At 38.0% G+C, this 25,547-nt stretch overlaps 1 protein-coding gene across 2 annotated transcripts in view; it reads right to left on the bottom strand.

Moving 5' to 3' along the window:
* CHN1 (chimerin 1) overlaps positions 1-25,547 on the bottom strand; it is a 207,030-nt gene that overhangs the window by 81,033 nt on the left and 100,450 nt on the right. Inside the window, exon 7 of one of the 2 annotated variants that reach the window (XM_080798958.1) lies at positions 5,719-6,007. In XM_080798958.1, the coding sequence (XP_080655084.1) occupies positions 5,719-6,007 (289 nt within the window). Of the gene's footprint in view, positions 1-3,692; positions 3,771-5,718; positions 6,008-25,547 lie in introns of those variants that run through there. The other variant, XM_080798959.1, reaches the window with a different exon arrangement.

Genomic DNA, 25,547 nt, shown 5'->3' with positions numbered 1-25,547 from the left:
TAACAAAAAAAGTTAATTGATACAGACAGCTCATGGAAGACTATTAGAAAATGAAGTGTGAAGATGTTAAGGCAAAGGAAGGAGAGGGCTTGCCTAGCTGGAGTTAAGGGAATTGTTAGAAGTCAAGGGAAATCTGAGAGATGCTAATGGGCTCCCATGGGATGCACATTCAATAAAAGTTCACTGGCAGGCAAAGACTCTGGAACCTTTACTTGTCTTACATTCAGGGAAAAGTAGAGTTAAAATATTGGTCAATACTAAAGTACAAATAACCACAGAAAAATAACATTTTAGCCTTAAAATTCCTTGGGACATTATTGGGCAAAGACACATGCCTCCTGATTAGACACAATTAGAGGTGTCACAGCGTTACTAAAAGAGAAGTGCCACTCTTGGATGAAGGAATTAGGAGCCACCAGCTGTCATCCTGCAAACCTGGAGAGCACTTCAAGCAATGAGAACACGCATCTTGAAGAGAAATCTGAACATGTTGTTCCCAGTATGGGCTGGGAGAGCAGTACTCAGACCCACGAATAGGCATCTGGTTGGCAATCGCTCTGATCACAAAGGGCAGTAATGTATCACATACAAAGAAGACCACTTTATAAAATTTCATGAATACTCATAACCACCAATGTAATGGAATCCACTGTCCTCATTTTAGAGACTGAGATGAATTGGGACCCAGGGAGATCTAGGGCTTGCTCAAGATGACACAGACTAATATATACTAATATACTATGTAGGATTTTTTTATTTTTTTAAATTTTTTTTCTAATTCTCTTTTTTTTTTTAAAGATTTTATTTATTTATTTGACAGAGAGAGATCACAAGTAGGCAGAGAGGCAGGCAGAGAGAGAGAGAGGGAAGCAGGCTCCCTGCTGAGCAGAGAGCCTGATGTGGGACTCGATCCCAGGATCCTGAGATCATGACCTGAGCCGAAGGCAGCGGCTTAACCCACTGAGCCACCCAGGCGCCCCTGTAGGATTTTTTTTAACTCTACTTTTTTTTTTTTTTTAAAGATTTCTTTATTTAAGCAAGAGAGGGAGCGTGCAGGGGGTTGGAGAAGAGGGAGAGAGAAATCCAAGCAGATTCTGTGCTGAGCTCAATCCCATGGCCCTGCGTTCACAACCTGACGCTCAACCCACTGCGCCACCCAGGCGCCCCATAACTCTACTTGATTCTTTAGAAGGATATTTACCAAGGACAAACTCAGGATTAGATGTTCAGCAGGGCAACTGCCGTCTTCCTCATAAATTGCTAAATTGGCTTTTTGATACAAATAGGTGACCCTGGGCACATGTGGCATCTCTCCAAGGGCCTGTTCATCCCTGGAATGACCAGTCCTAACCTTGAATGAGCCACAGGAGAAACGTGAGCGTGTAAATTTGCCTAGAGGAGAGAGGGACAGATGTGGATACAGGCAGCGCTAGGAAGGAGATGAACAGGAGCAGCAGAGGTTCGGGAGGAATAAGGAAGGGGGCGGAAAGGACAGGTCTTAAAAAGTGGGAAAGCACAAAATCAAGAAATCAAACAGTTTTCTGGAGACTGCTTCATGCTACCCACTCCTCTGGTATTGCTGCTTTTGTCATGATTAAATTTAAGTATGGCTTCCCTGCTGATTTCTACATTGAGATTATATGGACACAAATAGCTTACTGTATATCTAAGTATACCTGAAGCAAAGTAAAAACATTTAGAAGAGTTGCTTTGTGGGAGAATAAGACAATTAGTAGATTGGAACAACTGTGCCCCATTCAGCATTCCCAGGGACATACAATCCCATCACTTTATGGAGGTACCCAAAGAATTCCAATAATTACGGTGGTTCTTTGGCAGGGCCCTGATTACATTTCGACTTCAAATTTCACAAGGCTTTTCAATACATACACAATGTGGTGATCCCCAAAAAAGTCTTTAAAAAGTAGAATTTAAGCGTGAAAGAAATTCCTTAAGAATAAATTAATATGACAGTATGCCAAGCATCACATCCATCCCAAACTTACAGGGGAACAAAAAAACTACACATGCACGCACGTGCGCGTGCGCGCGCGCACACACACACACACACACACACACACACACAGAGGTTATTTGGCCTGGTGCAGTTCCATAAAACCAATAAATGGATTCTGCATACCCTTGCCATCACAGGTCATTCTGACACGTGAGAAAATTTCGGGGCTTAGAAGATTAAATCCAAGTAAAGAGGTTCTGGCAAGATTCAGAATTCTGATTCAGTACAGTTTCTGAAATGCAAATTATATATTTGACAGTTTATATTATTAACAGTATGAGGCATTTTTTATAGCATGGCTTTGGAGAATTTTAAAATTACATTAATAATAAGTAAAAATCATCATAAAAATTGTTGCATTCAGCTGTTCGTTCAGTATCTGTTGAAGCGAATATACTGTATTTACTACTTGGAGAAAGAAACTATTCAAATATAGTTCCAAGATAAATTTTTAAAAAGCCACTAATAAAAGCTGGGCTTATGGCCAGTGTGGATGCTAAAGTTAAGCCATTTTAGAAGAGAAGAAGTTTGGCTTTTCAACATGCTACAACTTCATGATTAAATTTCTCTCAATGTTTTTTGAAAAAAAAATTTAAGTTTCTTATAGATATTTCAAGCTGGAGCAGCAACTTAAACAGTTAATGAAAAAATGACATGGATGTCACTTGAAAAAATTTCCCCCTCACAACAGGCCTTGAAATTTCTGAGGGACAGCTCAGGATTCACTTACTGCAGCAACAACTTTATGGCCATAAAACCATCCTGACAACCTTCCACAAAGCACAGATGCTCAATTTACACCTTAAGGACTGGGAAAAAAAATACACATAGAATTCTTATCCTTCAGTTTTAGAACAACCGAAGGCCTTAAGAGATTATCTGGTCTAGAATTTCCCCAAGTGGATTTCATGAAACGTGATTTTCCTAAATAATTTTCTAAGTAGTGGTGGGGTGATCCAGATGAGTTTGGGAACACTCTTGGAGAGTCATAATACATAATAGGTTATTAGCGAAACTCGGAAGCCCAAAGAAAAGAAATAGGTAAGTTTAAAAAAAAAAAGACTTGGTTTTTTAATCAAACCTATTTGAGCACAGAGCCCTTTTTGCGGCAGGCATTTATAATGAAACTCTTATAAAATTATACTGTCTTATAGAAAACCCCTTATCTGTGAAGAATCTGAAGTCCAGAAAGGCTAGGGGATTGCACCGAAAAGATACGATTAGTTGGTGGATAAGCTGAAAACAGAGCTCCTGTTTTAGGACCCATTTCTAGTGCTATTTCTAGTACCATGTTCTCTCTCTCGTACAACACCTACACTCCCTGAAGCATCACAGACTATAACAAGAGCCACATCTTGAGACTATCTAGTCCAAAGCCCTCTTATTAAAGGTGGGGAAATACAGTCTCAGAGAAGTAAAACAGTCTGTCCAAAGTGACCCATGAAATCAATTCCTGTAGGAGAACTGGAAGCCAGCTCTTAATTCCAACACCGGGCACCTTTCCATGGCAGCATACTAACTCCTGCAACATCAACGCTTTTTGTCTCTGAGGAAAAGGCAAACCCCTCACGGACAAGAGGGGCTTTAGCTCTTCAGGACCCAATAAAATATTTACTAAACCATACTTGTGGCAAGAGATATTTTAAATCAATTAAACATGATTGTCTTTACTTACAAATGTCATCAACTGTGACAGGGAATCAATGTGTCAAGCTCTTGAACAGGTCATCATCCCTGTCCTGTTGGATGACACCTATAAATAAAATAAATCTATTTTTGAGTGAGTAGATTTTAAGCCAACTAGACTTAAGATGCATGCAGTTTAAAACAAAGAGTAATTTTTAAAGTGATTCATAATTATGTACTGCTGGCAAGAACTAGTTTCCAGGCCTAGCTCTTTCACTCTATGTGGCTATCACTGGTCATCAGCACAAGACAGTCCGGGCAACGTAACATGGGTTGTTGCCAGAACACATGGGGACTCATGGATCCTAGAGCTGAAAGGGTCCTCCAGGCATTAGCTGCCTCAGTGTCTTTCCTTTGTGAATGCTATTTGCTCATTGTAGGAGGGACAACCAAGACCTTAAGTGGTTAAATGACTAGCCCCATGGGGAACAGCTGAAGTCTCTTAATGTTACAAAGTATATCCAGAACGCATTAGCAAAGGTTATCATTAGGCTGATCAACTCTAAAAAACCCACATGCACACATTGTAAAAATATTTCACAAATGTTGACTTAGAATATTCTATCACAGCTGCGTAAAATATATTTTCAGTGTTAGAGATATTTAAATACAACCATTACTGAAAAAGGCCGTGAATGGAAAATAACCAAAAGTGAGAAAATGGGAATTAGAGAGTGAAAAGAACAATATTAGATACAGCACAGCTTTTAGGATTCTAAATGCTGGTTACTTCCAAAAAAGATCTGGGTTCCTAACAAATGTGAATATATGAAAACCATTTTCTACAATCTCTAATTTCAAATGTTGGTTTCTCTGTAGCCACAAAGTGTCACTTTGAGTTAGACTGGCCAAAAACTAAAATTGAGGCTAGACGAGAACATTTTAGATTCCCATACTCTACCTAAGTACTTTAAGACAACTGGGAAGTATTTTAGGATACCACCTTGAGGTAATATGGCTGTTAAAATAACATCACCACCAAACTGGAGTGCTTACTATGCGCCAACCACTGTTTGATTATTTCACTCGTATTATCTCCTTCAATCAATTCTCACAACAACTTAATTATTACTACAATTTTGCAAAGAAGAATATCAAAGCATAGAAAAATTAAGTGACATGAAGTAGTTCACGCAATGGGTAAAATGGCAGAATTTGCATACAAATCTATTTGGTGACATAATCCAAGCTCAAATCGCCATGTTAACACTGCATTTCTTTAACATGGCAACTGGAGAGTCTCAAAAATATAAGAATGGATTAATGCAATTCCAATTAGAATACATAAAATTCTCCCACCTACATCCCACACAATATAAAACATCAGGAAACTCTCTCACTCTTTTTCTTGGGGATAAGGAAGCAGCTAGGAATAATTTTCAAAGTAAAATAATATTTATGCCAAGGAACTGAAACTTACTGTTAACTTTAAATATATTACAAGATATGCCAAATGAAAAACTTAAATTGTCTTTTAAAATTGAAATAAATCCTTCTGATTCAATTACTTCTTAAGAGTCCAGAAGGATGGACTGATTCTCGAAACAGTATAATAGTTATTGATAGACTGAATTTAATCCTAGGTTTTTTAAAGTATGGATATATATCATTTTGCTAAAGAACAGAACTATGTATAAAGGGAACGAAAAAGAAGTTTTGATAATTATGCAACCTCCTCAACTTCTCGTGTAATACAGCTGTCTTTTCTGGATCACAGTTATTCTTCTGACTCAAAGCCCTCAACTTTTTTTTTTTTTATCAGGGGACATTTTTTTCAACATAGTTTTGAAGCCATGAAACTGATGAAATAAGAAGTAATATGGAACACAAACATAGACCTGATATAACTGAACAAGAATTAGATATATGCAAAGTTCAGCACCACCAAAACCAGACAGTAGGGAAAATGCACATCTTTTTCAAAGCTCTGGGGAGCCAGCCTCTTCTGGCGGTCATGGCTTGTTCATACAGACCCCGAACGGAAGAAGATCAAGTGTGGTTTCATGGTAGCTTACCCTTTTCTCTGACACCCCATCCTGGCCTGTAGAATCTCTCTCATCATGTGTCTCTTTCAGGACTGGCATATGTTTTTGGTATGCTGGCTCTCTGTTTAAGGTTGTGTATCCTATGTGCTCATAAATTGGGTTTATCGTCATCTTGGCAATGTATTCTGCTGCCTTGGTTTCAATATAGAGAGTAATCAATCCATCAGTCACCAGATCGTGGATGGACTCAAAGCGCTTCTCCCCAACGAAGTGCTTTCCATCGTAGTACAGCCTGAAGTTTCTGGTTTGACTTCCAAATCTGCCTCAATGAAATGGGAAAGATGTTTTTAAGAAAAGTAAGCAAGTGAATTCTTTCTGAAAAAAAAAAAAAAAAAAAAAAGAAAAAAAGAACAAAAAAACCCCACTATTGCTTTGTTTGTGTGTGTCTTCTTTGTTAAATAAACTGTGGCTATATCTCTATGAATCGTCTGGAATATAGAAAATAAAACACTTGCACACAAAGAATGAATTTGCAACAACTAGGGATAACTAGCCAGAAGCATGTCTCCTCTAGAAGGAAAAAAAATGTTCTTGTTTATCTTTTTAAACCACTTCATATCCTATTAAAACACTTCTTTATTCAATTGGTCATTTCCATCACAGATGAAATTTCCATATTAACATGTTCTCAAGTTGATCAATAAAAATATTCAACATACTATAGATCCCAGTGTTTGTTTCTTTCAATGGGAAAGCTCCACTCAGGGCTCAGCTAGGTACAATGCCAGTAACCATTTAAAGTAGAATGGATTCCAGACCCTGAGCCATACAGTAGGGCAGGAGGACAATTCTGTAAGACTGATGATTCACAGACCTGTATCCCTGAAGCAAATACATTATATGTTAATAAAAAAGAAAGAAACATACTTTTGTGATTTCTAGTCACGGGTCAATCACTTGCTCTTCCCTATTATGTAGTCATTTTTCTGTGTCTCTTTTTTGAGTCTAAGCAAGAAATATTTGAAGTATATATAGGGCACAGAAGTCATAAACTGTTGGACTCTAGAAATTCTGTTCTCAGTTTTGGGTCATGTTTTGGTGACATACTTTAAAAAGTGGAGAATAATGGTTTAGTTTTATGATAATTTCAGTATTTTGTTTCCTGACTTTATGAAAGCTGATGCCACAAGGCACCAAGAGCCAGTATTATGGTCTCCCAAAGGCAGTCCCAAGTGAGCATAATTAAAAACTGAACAAATCAGAAAGAGTATATTTAATTTCATCGTTTAAAACACACAGAAGGGGCGCCTGGGTGGCTTAGTGGGTTAAGGCCTCTGCCTTTGGCTCAGGTCATGATCTTGGGGTCCTGGGATCGAGCCCCGCACTGGGCTCTCTACTCGGCAAGGAGCCTGCTTCCCCCCCTCTCTCTGCCTGCCTCTCTGCCTACTTGCTATCTCTCTTTGTCAAGTAAATAAATAAAATCTTAAAAAAAAAAAAAACCCACACAGAACAACAACAAAAACAGAACAGAGGTGAACTAAAATACTAAAATAATACCCTGTTTAATACTAAAATAAAGTGCTTAATTAGGACTGCAACCCTATGTAACAATATTATTCTGGTATTGGTTATATTCCAGAAGGACAGGACTTAGCAACTTAAGAATCTACTTTTAATGTATCCTTAAAAAAGGAAACGTTTTTTATAATGGTCTGAGGTATCTTTGTTTCTGTAGTTCAAATTGAATTTTAACAATTATTTAATCTAGAACCCAACATTCTATCCATGATGGTCCTTCTACTAAAATAAAATTTATCCACTTTTGGTTCTTTAAAAGCAATTATATTTTGATTTATACTGAAGTGAATGATCCATATAATTCCAATTTCCCATTCTCCATTTTACTAAAATGTTACAGACATATTTTTCCTGAGAAAACTTTCACTATAAGTCTAAAAAATTAGAAGGTAAAATTTCTACACCAAAATTAAATATGAAAGTTTTTTTTCAGTTTAATATGCTGCTTTTATAATTTCTTTTTTGCTACATACTATCTGGTTTTGCAAAATGAATATGGAAAGCCACTTTATAATTTCTTGAAGATTCTTACAACAATAATCATTCATAATACTATTTAACACGAAGTCCTTTTATATTTCAATTGTATTCAGGGTCATTTCAATGAAAGATTAGACCATTTTACTCCTTCAGAGGTTTATGATTTTACAGTGCATATGACAAACTAAAGACTACGCAAGCAGTGGTGGCAGGCATTTGTCACTCGAATTTCTTCTAAAATCTGAGCAGGATGGGACTGTCTGGCAGAAGGGAAGATGGCAGGCTTCGCCTCACTTGGGTTGGGATGGTTAGACCGATAGAGCAGAGTTTAAGGGGCTTCACAAGGGGCCTATTCCTAACCCAGCCAAGGAGAGGATTTCCTGGCTACCTCTAGGTAGTGGGCAAAAAAGACTAAGTCAGTTTGTCCTTTTCTCTTATCATAGCAACTTCAAGAGATCCTACGCACAATTCGCAATTCCTCCTGAGCCTGCACTTCAACTCCGGGCTTCCAGTCCAATCAAACTTCAAGTCTTAAGGGAGGTGATCAGATAATGAAGATAACTCATAATAAGTTGATTGAAAACTTGACCTCAAAGGACAAGAAGATGAATTTCCATTTTGGAATTGTGACTGACTTTCTAAGAAAGCTGCATTATTTTTACTACTGGAACTGCACGCTTTGTCTACCCTGTACCTCATTTCACTTTGGAAGTTACATAAAGACAGCATCACAGCACAGACCGACAGAGTCCTCTTCTCTCCTGTGATTTGAAAGGCATGATAGAAAATCTTTGAGGAGGATGAGGAATGGATGTGTTTCTTCAACAGAAAAAGAGCCATAAAAGGAGAGATGAGAAATCTAAGGGCAAAGAAAGAATCCGTCCTTGTAAAAATTTATCACTTACAGATTGTCATTTATGCAACATTTAACAACACACCCAAGAACTCTGATAAATATTAGGTGGTTCATAATAAAGTTCCTGTTCCCTTGATTACCTTAATAGGAAATAGATATACATAAAAACGAGTCAATACAAACACAAGATGAAACGCTGAATTTTATTTATTTAAGAGTCTATTTTATTATTATTTTTTAAAAGTAAACTCCACCCTCAAACTCATGACCCCAAGACCAAGAGTCACAGGTTCTACCAATTAAGCCAGGCAGGCGCCCCAAAATGCTGAATTTTAAAGAGTTCATCTTTAGTTTGATTTCTAAAAAATGATCATAAAAATGTGTATAGCCTTGGTCTTATATGGAAGAGTTACATCTCTGTGGAGTGATTCATGAAAGCAAGGGAATCCAACATCTCTCTCACACCATGAAAACGAAGGTGCTCACTGCTTAGAAGGTCTCAGAGCTACAGCTTACGTCCAAGTACAAAAGCACCTTTGCATCTTGAAACAGGGTTTGACCCGGAAAGGCAAATGTGGGGCCCTGTGTTTTTAATAGAAAACCTTAGGTTTTGGGATCAGACAAAATAAGTTTAAATCCTGGGACTGCCACATTTTAGCTGAGTCTTCAGATTCTGCCTCTAGAGAACAGGAATAGCATCACCTTTCTCCAACACATGGCTGTGAGGATTACACAAGCATATTTAAGTGAAAGCTAAGTACACCCAGGTTCAATGAATGGTGGGTAGTTCCCTTTCTCCTTCCCTGTTAGGCCTCTGCAGGGAATGACGGATCATGTATCAAACACTGACGTAAAAGAGAAGAGAGAATGACTATGCATTGGAGGGGGCTGAATAACTAACTGCAAATACAAATGACTTGTCCAGGACCATCTTTGCGCTGCCTGATTTCACAGTCAACACAAGGCAAGGACGAGCGCTCTGTGAATTTCTTCTATGTCCCTGAATAAGCTTATATCACCTGGCTGAACAGAGTGGAACTACAGCAGAAAGCAAAGAGGGGAAGAAGGGAGAAGCAATGAGTCTTTGCACGGTGGCCTGTGAGTCAGGTCTCTGAATTCAAAGGCGAAAGGTCAGTCAACGCAGCCATACTGAAGGCAGGACATGTGAAACGGATCTGGTGATATGGGCTGAATTCCACACTATTGGACAGTGATTTGTAAAAACTGTTAAAACTAAACCATTTTCCTCCATTTTTACAGGAAAATCTTCCTTTTCCTCTTTTCTTATATTTATTACTTGCATCTGCCCTTGCTTTTTTATAGCTGTTCCCTCTTTGGTGAACATGTTTGAAGCTGTATAGGACCAACTCTTAGACCTAGTTAGAGTTCAACAAAATTCACTTTTTTCAAAGTGGTACTGTAGTTAACAAAGAGAAAAGAGAGACTGGGATAATCTGCTTTGAACTGCTACTGTTGTAGCAGATAATTACCACTTTCTAGAAATGTCTTTTTCTCCAGTGATTTCAGGTTTGGGTTTTCATGTTTTAAAAAGCTGTTTAATGCTATGCCCAGTTGTATTCAGATGAATTTCAAAATATATAATTCCAACATCTAGCTTTAAAGCAATGAACAAAACCCTTAATAGCATCCTTTGTATTTTTTTTTTAGAAGTAAATTGTACTCAAAAAATTCAGTCTAGAGGTACAAAGTGATGAAAATATATATAAGGAATAGCCTTTGGGATTTTACTTTACTTCTTCTAAAACCAAGAATTAGTTCTGAGTTGAGGTCAAAGTATTTGAAAATATCTCTTCAAAGGAAAGCTCCAAGCTAACAGATGTTTTCTCTTAACAAAGAAACATACACAACACACTTGTCTAAGTTAACAATAAAATGTTAGAACTATTTCCAGAAACCAACATGTAAGAACAATTTTATTTGTCATAAATACATATCTGTGTTTTGTTTACTGAAGTCAGAGAAGCTAATCTAATGATGAAATACAAGAATCTCATAAATTTAATCGTAAATACACCCTTGAAAGGAACATTAAAAGAGAGACAAGAATTTGATGAGGCATTGAGTTAAATACTAAAAACTGAAAGGCTTAGAAAGAGAGAACATAGCCACATACAATTTAAAAATATTTTTTCTATTGGACACCTTTGTCAGGATACTACAGTTGTCTATGTGGTCCTATAGTTTTGGATGGTGGAATGGGAGAAAAGAATTAAAATACATGACCTTGTGAATATATTCCCTTGGCACAGTAAATCGTCTTCAGTGAACAAGGCAAGCCAATGTGCCCATCTAATCCTCCAAAGGCAGTACCAGTCAGGCTCTGGAAGGTGGAACTGATAGACGAGAACAAGCTGAAGGTCTGCTTAAGAAGCAGTGAGTTATTTCCCCCACCGTCTCCAATCCTGTCTCCAGTGCCACCCCTTCCCCCACACTGGTGGAAGACCTAAGTCTTGTTTTCTGGATAGAGTGAAACAAGGACATTGTGAACTGAGGGACACCAGACAAGAGTTGAAGGGAGAGGTGCTATCCTGAAAATTAAGTGCAAGTTTTACATGTTGAAGACTGAATCCCCGGGCTTTCTTTGCTGCCGGAGTCTCAAAAGGCTTGCACTTTTCACGAGAGGAGACTGGAAGATTCTGCTCTGGGAAATCTGATCCGCCCAACTGAAAAGACTTAAGAATAGAAACATCACCCTCTGCTTGGCTGCTTTCCTTCAAGCTCTCAGAACTACCAGTCAGCTTTTTAGTGCCAAGTAAACTTAAATGCGAACAGTTAGCCAAGGACCACCTGACATCTGAGGAAAGACTGTCTCAGGAAGAACAAAGATAGATAAACAGAATGAGAGAAAATTGAAGGAGAAACACTAGGATGCTATGGAAGAGGAATAAATATAGAATGCATAGAAAAAATGAAGACAGCACAGATGAGGACTTCAAAGGAAGAAATGAAAGATGAAGTTGAGAAAATTTTCAAGAAGAGCAGTAAGATGGAAAATGGAGAAAAGAAATAAGACAGATGATCAATCCAAGAAGTCCAACATCTAAATAATAAGAGTTCTAAAAACAGAGACAGAGGAAATAGAAGCGGAAAAAGTCCAAAAGGGTAATTTAAATCATCTAAGTTGAAGGATACAAGTCTATACAATGGACAATTAAAATGGGCTCACACCCAGAAGGTAAACATGAGAAGGTATTTAGTGAGTCCAGCAAATGCAAATTAAATCTTCAGAATGGTAAAACCTAACAAGTCTGACCATACCATGTACCAGCAAGGATACAGAGCACCTAATATAACCAGCACCTGGCATACTGCTTAACGAAAGGGTTTTATATTATCTAGTACAGTTGAATATATGCATTCCCTATGACACAGCAATCCTATTCCTAGATAATGTCCTAGACAATATGATTATACGGACTAGGAGGCACATACATATGCACACTCACACCCTAACAGTAATGTTCTTAAATGCCTAAAACTAAAACCTACATATCCCCAGTAAAACAGAAAAAAATGTAGTACACATACTGTGATGGTTAATTCTATATGCCAGCTTGATGGATGTTTTCAGATGAGATTAACTTTTAAGTCAATGCACTTTGCATAAAGAGAATAATCTCCGCAATTAGGTGGGCTCATCCAGTCAGTTCAAGGCCTGAATAGAACAATAGGTTGGCCTCGCTGAGCAAGAGGGGATTCTCCAGAAGACTGCCTTTGATTTACCTGCAACACTGATCCTCCTATGTCTCTGGCCTATCAAGCCACAGTGCAGATTCAGACTTGCCAGTCCCCATAACCACGTAACACAATGGCTTCTGATAAATCTCCTCCTCTCTGTATGTGTATAGACACACACATCCTGTTTGCTCTGTTTCTTTGGAGAACCTTGATTAATAATGAAATACTATATAGGAAGGAAAACAAACAGATACATGCAAGAACATGGATGAATTTTACAAATACAATGGTGGGAAAAAAGAACAAGTCACAGAAGAATACACACAATATGGTCTGATTATATAAAGTCCACAGTCAAGCAAAATTCAAATTAATTATACAAAAATACATATACACAGGTGGTAAGACTATAAAGGAAAACACGAAAGAGATAACTATAAAGTAACTGCAGTCATTAACTCTTGTGTAGAAGTGGGGGATAATGACAAGCAAGAGAAATACAGGGAATTTCTGGACCACCATGAATGTATCTTGATGTGGCAGGGATTATCAGATTTACACATATTTATGTGTAATCAATTTTTAAATTGTATTTGAATTTTACACACTTTCCCATATGTTTTATTGTATAATAAATTTGTTTTAGAAAATATAGCATCTAAATGACAGTCAAAGATTTAATCTAGAAGAAAAAGCCATCAGAAAGAGATTCCTTCTAAGTGCTTTACACTACAGAACTTAAGAATATAAATTTAAAGATTTTTTAAATTTTATTTTAGAAAGAAAGTGTGTGCATGAGTGGGGGAAGGGACAGAGGGAGAGACTCTCAAGCTCATTGTGCTGAGTGCGGTGCCCAGATTGGGCCCTGATCTCATGACCCTGAGATCATGACCTAAGCCAGGGTTCTGGGATAGAGCCCCGAATGGGGCTCTCTGCTCAGCAGGGAGCCTGCTTCCCTTCCTCTCTCTCTCTGCCTGCCTCTCTGCCTACTTAGGATCTCTGTCAAATAAATAAATAAAATCTTTAAAAAGTCTGTTTAAAATAAAAAGAAATTTAATAACCGAATTCAATGATGAGTTTTTAAAAGAATGAGGTGAGATTACAGAGCTAAGAAAAAAAAATTGAGTACCGATATAATTACTACAAATCTAATAAATAACTAGAAATGACAGGAAATAGGGTCAATAGGACTGAAAGGCAAATCAATGGTGTGGAGATAAGGGCTCAAATAATCAAATGCATGGCTAAGGAAAAATAAAAGGGGCAATCAGTTGCAATGTACCTGGTAAACACAGAAGACTAAGATAATCCAACATAAAAATTGTGCCTCAACTTGAGATGCCAACACATGGAACAGAAAAATTATTCAGAAATAGAATTTGGGCAATGCTCCAGCAAGGGAAAAAGGAACTGAGTCTCAAGACTGAGAGAACACACTGTTTCATGGACGAGCTTATAAAAAAACTATTAACATTAAAACAAATCCTGGTTTAAGTTACTAAATTTGAAGAATAAACAAAGAATTTTTCAGATAACCAGGCAGGAAACTGTCACTTTCATATAAGGGGTGGAACGCAAGATTGTTCTCAGACTTCTCGACACTCACAATAAATGCCAAGAGACAGCGGATTACCATCAAGTGTTGAGGGTAAGAAGAAAATACACTGAGGATATTCTATCCAAACAAGCTGTTGTTTAAATTAAAGACAACAGAGACACATTCCTGTTATAAAGTTATAGCTCCCCAAGTCTTTAGAAGCCAATGAATGATGATTTCAGGTTTCTGGTGCCCCATTTTTTTTTTTTTTAATAAAAGCAATACTGCACTTAGCAGCAGCAATTTAACATTTTAGAATACTGAAGCCTTTAGGAAATGCCTAGAATCTTACTTAAGCTAATAAATGACCATTCTTTACAAAAGAACTATAGTTATTAAAATTTCACTTCCATGAAATGCCATGACTCTTTCTTGATCATGTGCTGGTGAGTGTATCTTTAGGATACAATTCACAGAACTGTTGTGATGAAACCCAATTCGAGTGAAAGCCTCGTGAGTGGAACCAGTCTTGATGACCTGTTCCATTACACTGAACAGTCTTCATAAAGCCCAAAACGATCAAGCCTTAAAGGTGTCTTAAATTCAGGGAACAGCTTATTCACTGGTAAAATCTCTTTTGTTAACAATTTTAATAAGAGTACCTTGTATCTTGGAATTTATAAAATCTCTCCTATTCATGCCTTCTTCCCATACTTACTCATTCTCGCCAACCCCTAACTCATAGCCTTCCTCATTTCTATCATGATCTCTTAAACAACAATGGTTATACGGAATGTCAAGAATAAGTTAATGGATGTCAGAGTCAAAAACATGAACAAATAAAAACTCACTGCTATATTGTACTTGTAACACAGTCACTAATACTGTTTAATCTGATCGGTGATTCAGCAAGGTTAGGAAAGATCATTTATTTGAGCAAGTATGTGTCAATGTCATTCCAAAAAAGGTATTTTGTGTCATCATAAAAACACACTTTATATTTCAGTGTACTGTTCAATTTAACAGCTAACTAAACTATAATAAAAGATTTTAAAAATGAGAATATGTTAAGATAATAAAATGCATATGGCCCAATCAAACCTATATGGAAGAAGACAGGATGGCTCAATTTTCTGAACTATAATGCCTGGCAGAGCTATTAATAATATGTTTTGGTGAACTTTACCTATAGCTACTGGCTCATCTACCAATCATGAAGTAAAACTGTATGTTGAATGAGTGAACCACAATAATTCTGTCTTCTCTTATTTTACAGGAGTGTTAAGTCTGAAAGATGAGACTCTGAAGAGGAAAGAGACCTTTCCTCCTTTGTGATGATCTTTGTTACTGCTTATTGGAAATCCAGGCCCCCAGCCTCCACCTGATCATCAGATTCAGAATCTGCATTGGCAACAAGATCCTGGGGTAATTCCTATGGGGCCGGAAGTCTGGAAAACACTAGTCTAATTCAACCTCCTCACATTATTAGTGAAGCAAATTCCTAAACAGTAAAATAAAGAGGCCAACAAAAACAACCCCAAAGCTCCAAACAATACAAAACTAAAAAATAAATAAATAAAATTCAAACCGCTGTTTAAAATAAAATGGTTCTTTTTCTGCATTAGTACCAGTTGCTTTTTAGTCTCTCTGGAAAGCCTCCTAGCCCAACATGAGTCCAAGTGTACTGTGCTCCCCAGTATTTCTGAGCACTGCCAGATTAGCAGGTCCCCAACCAAACTAATCCATCCCGTCATCTCTTCAGAAAACCACTCCTTCTCCAACATCCCTTAATGGAACAGCCACCCACACAGTCAACCCTGATGAAACTTTCATAATTATCTGGGATTCTTCAATCTCCCTCTACATTTAAACTTGTATTGATTGATCTTTCTGAATCTATGCAGACTCTGCCCATTCTGCCTAGAGCCATGAGCGTTTGTTCCGAGAAAGATCTCATCACACTATTTTTCCTTTTGAAAATTGTTAATGGTTCATTACTGCCTATAAGAAAAAGTCCACGCTTTAGCAAGTCCTAGGCCCTTGAGAATCAGTTATTAGTTTTACTTTGAAAGCAAAGGAGATTGGCATAGTGCTGGCACATAGTAGACCCTAACTAAGTGGCTGCTGAACAGAATTAGTAAAGGGTCCATTAATACTTCCCCCTAAGTTGGCCAGCTGAATGTAACAACAACAACAACAACAACAAAAATCCCCAAAATAAAAAATAACTGCTCCAAAAAAGACATGTAACATAGAATTGCCCAAATATAAGCAGATTACTAATTTTGTGATAATTATTGCGATAAAGTGCTTGTCATGTATAGAGCTCTAATGTTTTCTATATTGATAACTGAGAGTAAATAAATGAAAAAATAACTTCTCACGCAGTGAACCAATTATAATGATTTCTCCTACCTTGTTTTCATTTTACTATCAGGGAAACGATAGTATCTCTAGCCAATAAATAAGTGGATGTGCTTACTTACAGAAAAGTATTAAAGACACATTTTAATGTTTTTAAAACAAGAATAGGTCCAGAAACAATCAGTATATTAGTATAATTAACAACAGATTTGGCTTCTTCAAGAGCTGGTAATTAGTCCCACTAAGAGCTTACTAAAATCTTGTTTCCATGAGTCTACTAGTTCAGGATAAAAAGTCACACTATGATAGAAGTTTACAAGAGCATGGAGTTCTATATGTGTGTGTGTGCTTGTATACGTACACATAAGCACATAAACACACACACCCACATGTTCATATGTAGGTTGTTTGTTTTTTTTTTTAAGATTTGATTTATTTATTTGACAGAGATCACAGTAGGCAGAGAGGCAGGCAGAGAGGGGGAAGCAGGTTCCCTGAGCAGAGAGCCTGATGCGGGGCTCGATCCCAGGACCCTGAGATCATGACCTGAGCCAAAGGCAGAGGCTTAACCCACTGAGCCACCCAGGCGCCCCTTATATATAGGTTTTACAGATTCCTACTATTTCTCTCTCTCTTTTTTTTTTTAAGATTTTATTTATTTATTTGACAGACAGATCACAAGTAGGCAGAGAGGCAGGCAGAGAGAGAAGGGAGGAAGCAGGCTCCCTGCTGAGCAGAGAGCCCGATGCGGGGCTCGATCCCAGGACGCTGGGATCATGACCTGAGCCGAAGGCAGTGGCTTTAACCCACTGAGCCACCCAGGCGCCCCAAAGATAGGATTTATTAATATTTTATATAAAATTACATTTAACAGACTCTAGTGGGGATTACTGACCATTCCTTTGCAATCAACACATGGGCTCCGTGGCAGGTACGTAGCCACTCAAGGACATTTCCCCTGATTTCCAGCCTTCTGGCTGTGTGTTAGAGACATGAGGTTGCCAACAATCTGACTTCCAGACGAGTAGGATGTTACCGCAGCACAGGTAAGCCTAAATTTGACTAAATATAAACCTTTAAGTTTATTACCTGGTGGTGATTAAGAATCAGAAATTACTAAATAAAATGGATCATAAAAATGCCTCACTCTAAAAAATCAATTTATTCATATATAATTTATATACAAGAAACCACATCCATTTGAAGTGTGCATTTCAATGTGCAGATTTATACAGATTCAGAACATTTCCAACATCCCCAAAGTATCCTCATGTCCTTTTGTAGCCTCTCCTTTTTTCCCTTGTCCTATTCAACCACTTACCTCTTTCTTGAGCTATAATTTTCTACTATTTTATGTAAATGGAATCATACAGCATATATTCTTTTTGTGTTTGGATGTCTCAGTTTTTCTAAACCATCACTTTTAAACTAATGGATACTGTTCTCATTGGACTTTAACTGCAACTAGACCAGGACTTCAGGCTGCAGAAGAGCAATAAATGAAATCTATAATTGCTTTCTTGTTTCTAGGGTTGTTCTTAAATAGCCAATTACATCTAATTAAGATATAAACATCAAATATAATTAACCTGTTAGTTGGAAACAAAGAATTATCAACATAGCCCTGGTTGTAAATCATTGACTTTTAATGGCTAATAAGCAAAAGGCTTAAAATGTAAGAGAGAGCGCGCACACATATACACACAAATGGGGGCAGGGGCAGAGGGAGAAAGTGTCTTAAGCAGCCTCCGCATGGAGCCCTACTCGGGACTCAGTATCATGACCCTGAGATCACAACCTGAGCAGAAACCAAGAGCTGCACATTTAACCAACCGTACCAACCAAGCACCCCTTTTTATGTTCATTTTCACAATACTGTTTAATATTTTTTGAGTGTTTTGTGCTAGGCATTATGCATGCCTTCTCCCAAATAATCCTTCCAATAGTATGAGGTATTATTACATCCTCATTTTATTGATAAGGAAACTGAGACTTAAGGGAGGTAAGTAATTTGCCCAAAGTTTTACAGAAAATGCTGGAACCAGAGTCTGAATATATCTAGAACAGTCTGACTGTAAAGGCACGTTCTGAACCACAGATCATATATACTGATTTAAAATCACAGGGTCAAAAAGATCATCAGAAGCCCAATAATTGGATTTTCTTTTAGAGCGACATGGCAAAAGAATCACAAATATGTATCCAGTTAAGAGGTCCTTAGATAAGAGCAGTAAAGAGAATGAAAAATGGTTCTTTAGTTCCTACTTATAAAAAGAACTGTATCACGGGCAGGCAATCTGATAATTCTCCAATGCAATTTTATTAAATAAGCCAGTATATCGGGTTGCCTGAGTGGCTCAGTTGGTTGACTGTCTGCCTTTGGCTCAGGTCATGGTCCCAGGGTCCTGGGATGGAGCCCCACATTGGGCTCTCTGCTCGGCAGGAGGCCTGCTTTTTTCCCTTTCCCTCTGCCTCCGCCTGCCACTCCCCCTGCTTATGATCTGTCAAATAAAATCTTAATAAAATATTAAAATAATAATAGTAGAAAAATAAGCCAGTATACACCAAGCAGTGCAGGAGGTTCAAGGAAACCAAGAAGACTTAGTTCCTGCCCTGGAGGATGTCAATTCATTTGTAAAGAAGACAGACATGTAAATAGATTATAACTGTAGGTGGTAACTTGTTTTTAGCTATACTCTGGGAACATGTGAAGAGCTTTTCCCAAAATAAATGAATAACCATGTGATCAACAGTACCAGGCATAAATGTATTCCGTAGAAACTCAAATATTGTCTTGCACATTAGGTACCATCCCTAAAAATAAAAAGACCTGAGTCATGAATAGATTTCTAAGTGATCCTAAAAACCTGGCAGCAAACATCTAATGGAACTCTTAAGACAAATTCTGAGGGGCACCTGGGTGGCTCAGTCCATTCAGCTTAGGTCATGATCCCAGGGTCCTGAGATCCAGCCCCGCATTGAGTTCCCTGCTCAGTGGGGATCCTGCTTCCCCTCCCTCTGCTGTTCCCCCTGCCTGCGCTCTCTGACTCACTCACTCACTCTCTCTCTCTCTGTCAAATAAATAAATAAATAAAATCTTTTAAAAAATAAAGGAAAGAAAGAAAGAAAATTTTTGAAAGACCTAGCAGGATGCGTCAATCTGTAGCCTGGAAAATGACCACAATTGAGAACAAGAGCAGGGCCAAAAGCTAACACAACTGCCTGAAATGAGCAGATGAGGAGCAGAAGGACGGAGAAACACTCACTCAGAACAATGACAAGAGCCATAGGGCAGCTATTTTAGCCTAAGAACATCATGAGATATTCACAGGCGATCTGTTACTAGCCTTAGGGAGGATAGGACGATTCAAGGGGGTAGGGATGAAATGAGAAACCAGAAGAAACATTCAGTATATACTTAATCAGGGTAATGTATAGAAAAGACAGATAAGAGCAAGATGGATGAAAAGGAAGTCCCAGCCCCCCTTCCTCCACAGAACCACTGAATTAACAACATACAGACAAAAATTCTGTTACGAAAACTCCAGAACCCATTTAAGAACCTGCAGTACCGCCAGCAAGTGCAAAGCCCAGGAAAGCCTCACTGGAACAGGTGAGAAGGGCCATTTCATGTTGTCTATGACTGCCCCTTCCCCAAGACAACAGTTTCAGCCTGGCTTGTGGCTGCTCCCCTAAGGGTGGGTGTGGAGGGAAAAGAGTGGAACATTCCGGGGGTTTGGAGGGCTGCCCAAGGGACTGGTTACTATCTCGTGTGATTCAAGTGCTAAGGTGACTGGCATGGTCTGGATGCTCGGAGGGTTCCGAAAGCAAGGGAGAACAGGAGCAGCTTGCCACAGCATCCGAGAGCCTGCAGGGCCACAGATGGGCTGGCATGGCTTATAGCAATTGGGAGAAGGTGCCCAACTTGTTGCTTCTCTCTCAGAAGGGAGAAGGGGCATATATCCAATGTTCTGGCTTTTCAGCGAGTTTCCCAAGGGAATGGTATCTATCTTGCCTGATTTGGGAAGCTTCTGGGGAGCCAGGATGCTTCAGATGCCTGGAGGCTAGTGAGAACAAGGAGAACAGGGCAGCCTGCTCCTATGGCTCCCAAGAACCTGCAGTGCCATAGACAGATACCAGATGGTACAAAAGACTACAAGGTCCTGACAACAAAACTGAAAACCTCTTTAACTGAAAAATCATGTATACAGCCTTGAGAAGTCACACACCTTCCCCTCCAAAGGTGTCAGAGGCCTCCAAAATCTATACTTGTGCTGACTGGTGAAGTCGTCCTGTGTATGAAGCAGTCCATAAAGACTGGAAGAAGTGGGTGCATTTACAAATGCAAAAAACTCAGGAAAAAAAAACAAAAACAAAAACCACATAAAGAACAAGTGAAACATGTTTCAATCAATGGAACAAAATAAATTCCCAGAAACCAACCCCAAGGAACAGAGTTCTAGTAATTACATGACAAAGAATATAAATAATTTTCTTAAAGAGCTCAATGATCTTAAAGAGAACACAGTTAGACAATTAAATGTAATAAAATCAGTAAAATGATGCATGAACAAAATGAGGATATCAACAGAGACACAGAAACCCTTAAAAACCACCAAACAGATTTTGGAGCTAAAGAATAATTAGAAAAATTTGGTCAACTAATATTCAACAAGGGATCTAAGAATACCCAGTGGAGGAAAGGGCAGTCTTTTTAACAAATGATGCTGGGAAAACTAGAGAAATACATGCAGAACAATGAAATTGGAGCCCCATCTCATACAACTAATAAAAGTTAACTCAAAATGGATCAGACACTTGAACATAAGAACTAATACCATAAACTCCTAGGAAAAAAACACAGGGAAGAAGCTCATTGATACTAGTCTTGGCAATGACTTTTCAGACATGACACCAAATGCATAAACCACAAAAGCAAAAATGACAATGGGACTACATCAAATTCAAAAGCTTCTGTACAGCAAAAGAAACAATCAACAGAATAAAAAGACAACCTACAGGAGAAAATTTTTCCAAACCACCTATCGAATAAGGGGTTAATATCCAAAATATATAAAGAACTCATAAAACTTAACAGCAACAACAAAAAACCACCCCAAACAATCCAACTTAAAAATGAGCAGAGAACTAAAAAGACGTATTTCCAAAGAAGACATCAAAATGGCCAACAGACAGATGAAAAGATGTTCAATATCACTAACCATCAGAGAAATGGAAAAAACCACGATGAAGTATCACTTGGCTGCCATCAAGCAGACAAGAGACAACAGGTACTGGTGAGACTGTGGTGAAAAGGGAACTCTTATACACTGGTTGTGAGAATGTAAATGGTCCAACCACTACAGAAAACAATACAGAGGTTCCTCAAAGATTAAAAATAGATCTACTGGGGCACCTGGGTGGCTCAGTGGATTAGGGCCTCTGCCTTCAGCTGTCAAATAAATAAATAAAATCTTTAAAAAAAAAAAAACAAAAAACAAAAAACAAACAAAAAAAATAGATCTACTATACAATCCAGCAATTCAGCTTCTGGATATATACTCAAAGGAAATGAAAACAGGATGTTAATGGGATACATGCTCTTTCATGTTGATCACAGCATTATTCACAGTAGCCCAAATATGGAAACAACCCAAATGCCCATCAATGGATACATGGATAAAAAAGATGTGGTACACGTACAGGACGGAATATTATTTAGCCACAAGAAAGGAGGATATCCTGACATTTGTGACAACATGGACAAACCTCAAGCACATTGCACTAAGTGAGATAAATCAGAGAAAGACAAATGCTGTATGATATCATTTATATGCAGAATCTAAAAAATTCAAACCTGTAAAAAACAGAGTAACATAGTGGTTACCAGGAGATAAAGAGCAAGGGGTAAGACCGTGTTTAAGGATACGATTTGTAATGAGTAGCAAATAAGTCACAGAGATCTACTGCACTGTATTGTCCTGATGTAATGTGATAAATATCACTATCATGGCAATTATATTGTAATATATAAATTTAACAAAGTAATTCACTATACACCTTAAATTTACACAATGTTACATGTCAAATTTATTCAATTCCAAAAAAGGTTCAGCGTCAGACTTGATCAAGCAGAAGAGTCAGCAAAATTGAAGATGGTCATTTGAAATTATTGAGACAGAGGAACAAAGACAAAAAGAATGAAGAAAAGTGAAACTTCTAAAAGACTTACGGTAGATCATCAAATGGACCAAGATATGCATTACACGGGTCAGAAGGAGAAAAGGACAAAGAGCTTACCTGAATAAACAATGACTGAAAATGGTGCAAATCAGAGAAAGGAAATGGATATTCAAATTGAAGAAATTCAAAGAACTCCAACCAGGATGAACCTTAAAGAGGTTCATGCCAAGACACATTATAATCCAAGTGTCAAAAGTCAAAGACAGACTATTAAAAGCAGCACAAGAAAAAAAGCTCGTCATGTACATGAGAGCTTCCATGATCCTCTCCATGGCTTTCTCAGCAGAAACCTTACAGGCCAGTGGGAGTTGCATGATATATTCAAATCGCTGGAAGAAAAAAAGAAAATACTGCCACTAAGAATATTATATCTGGTAAAAATGTCCCTCAAAAATGAAGGAAATAGGGGTGCCTGAGTGGCTCAGTGGGTTAAAGCCTCTGCCTTCGGCTCAGGTCATGATCCCAGGGTCCTGGGATCGAGCCCTACATTGGGCTCTCTGCTCAGCAGGGAGCCTGCTTCCTCCTCTCTCTCTCTGCCTGCCTCTCTGCCTACTTGTGATCTCTCTCACTCTCTGTCAAATAAATAAATAAAATCTTTAAAAAAAAAATGAAGGAAATAAACAAAAGCTTTATCTTTCCCAGCTACACTAAAGCTGGGGGAGTTCACCGTCACTGGACCTGTTCTAAATAATAAGTGCTAGAGACCACAAGTTGAAGCAGGAGGACACCGGACAGCAGCATGAAAGCATGTACACACGTGGAGCTTGCTGGTAGATGTGACTACAGAGACAGCTACAGAATGCTGTAACCCCGCAACAGTAATGCGTACAGCACTATTCTGATACAGAACTTAAAAGACAAAAGCATAAAAATAATTATGACACTGTGTTAATGGATATGCAACATGTAAATATGTAATTTGTGAAATCAGTAACGTCAGTGGAGGTGATAGGATATAACAGAGCTTTCGTATACAACTGAAGTTAAGTTTAATCAGCTTTATGTTATAACTATAAGATGTTTCATGGAAGCCTCATGGTCACCACAAGAACCCAAACACATAAAAGACAATGGAAAAGGAGGGGCGCCCGGGTGGCTCAGTGGTGAAGCGTCTGCCTTCAGCTCAGGTCAGGATCAAAAGGTCCTGGAATCAAGCCCCATCATCGTGCTCCCTGCTCAGCAGGAAGCCTGCATCTCCCTCTCCCTCTGTCTGCTGCTTCCCCAACTTGTGCTCTCTCTCTCCCTGTCAAATAAGTAAATAAAATCTTCAAAAAAAAAAAAGAAAATGAAAAAGGAATCAAAGCATGTCTACACAAAAACATCAATGAAACAAAGGCAGCAAGAGAAAAAGAGAGACAAAACTGTTGTAAGACAGAGAAAACAATTAACATGGCAACAGTTAAGTCCTTCCCTATCACTAATTGCTTGAAATATAAATGGATTAAACTCCCCAATCAAAAGACAATGAGTGCTAAAAGACACTTTACATAAGGTGAAAATGAAAGGATGGAAAAAGATTTTCTATCCAAATAGTAATCTGAAGAACAAGTTGACCATACTTCTATCAGACAGACTTTAAGTCAAAAATGGCCATGGGGTGCCTGGGTGGCTCAATGGGTTAAGCCTCTGCCTTTGGCTTAGGTCATGATCTCAGGGTCCTGGGATCCAGTGAGGAAGCAGGCACCCGCCGAGCAGAGATAGAGAGACAGATCTCTGTCAAATAAATAAAATATTTTTTAAAAAATGGCCACAAGAAACAAAGTCATTACGTAATGATAAGAGTCAATTCACCAGTAAGATATAACAATTATAAGTATATATGTTCCTAATACCAGAGCACCCAAATGTATGAAACCAACATTCACAGAATTGAAGGGAGAAACAGACAGTAACACCATGTTAGTAAAAGATTTCAATGGATAAAACAACCAGATAGCAGTAAGGAAAGGGAGCACCTGAACAACACTACAGACCAAAAGGACCTAACAGACATATACAGAACACCCACTCAACAGAAGCAGAATACATGTTCTTCTCAAACAAATAGAGAATATTCTCCAGGATATATTACATGTTAGTGCACAAAAGAAATCTTGACAAATTTAAGAAGATGGAATCATACCAAGTATTTTTTCCAATCACAGTGGAAAGAAACTAGAAGTTAACAGCAGTAGGAAAATAAGAAATTTCACAAATATTTAGAAATGAAACAACCTACTCTTGAATAACCAATGGGTCAAAGAAGAAATCACAAAGGAAATTAAAAAGTATTTTGAAATAAATAAAAACAAAAACACAAAGTATTAAGAGGGAAGTTTGTAGTAATAAACACCTACACTGAAAAAGAAGATCTCAAATCGACAACCTGACTTTATACCTCCAAGAACTAGGGGGAAAAAAAAAACCCAAACTAAAATCAAAGTTAATAAAAGGAAGGAAGTGAAGACTAAAACAAAGATAAACAAATTTAAAACAACTGAAAAACAACCAGTGAAACTAAGAGTTGGTTTTTTGAAAATATCAACAAAATAAATGAGCAGTAACCACACTAAAGACAGATATATAGGCAAATGGAACAGAATGAAGAGCCCAGAAATAAACCCTCATGTATGTCGAATGATCTTTGACAAGGGTGTCACAATGGAGCAAGGATAGTCTTTTCAACAAATGGTGCTGGAAAAACTGGATATCCACATGCAAAAGAATGAAGATGGACATTTATCTTATACCATCATATACACAAAATGGATTAAAGATTAATGTAAGACCTGAAACTATAAAACTCCTGAAGAAAATATAGTGGAAAGCTTCATACAGTGGAACAGGCAATGATTTCTTGGGTTTAACACCAAAAACACAGGTAACAAAAACAAAGAGAGACAAAGGGGACTATATCAAATTTAAAAACTTTTTTTTTTTAAGATTTTATTTATTTATGGCAGAGAGAGATAGTGAGATAGGAAACATAAGCAGGGGAAGCTGGAGAGGGGTGAAGCAGGCTTCCTGCTAATAAGCAGGGAGCCCGATATGGGGCTGGATCTCAGGACCCCGGGATCATGACCTGACCCGAAGGCAGCCGCTTAATGACTGAGCCACCCAGGT

This window comes from Martes martes (assembly GCF_963455335.1).
Source record: "Martes martes genome assembly, chromosome: 3".
Lineage (NCBI taxonomy): Eukaryota > Metazoa > Chordata > Mammalia > Carnivora > Mustelidae > Martes > Martes martes.
This window is presented reverse-complemented; position numbering and strand designations above follow the sequence as displayed.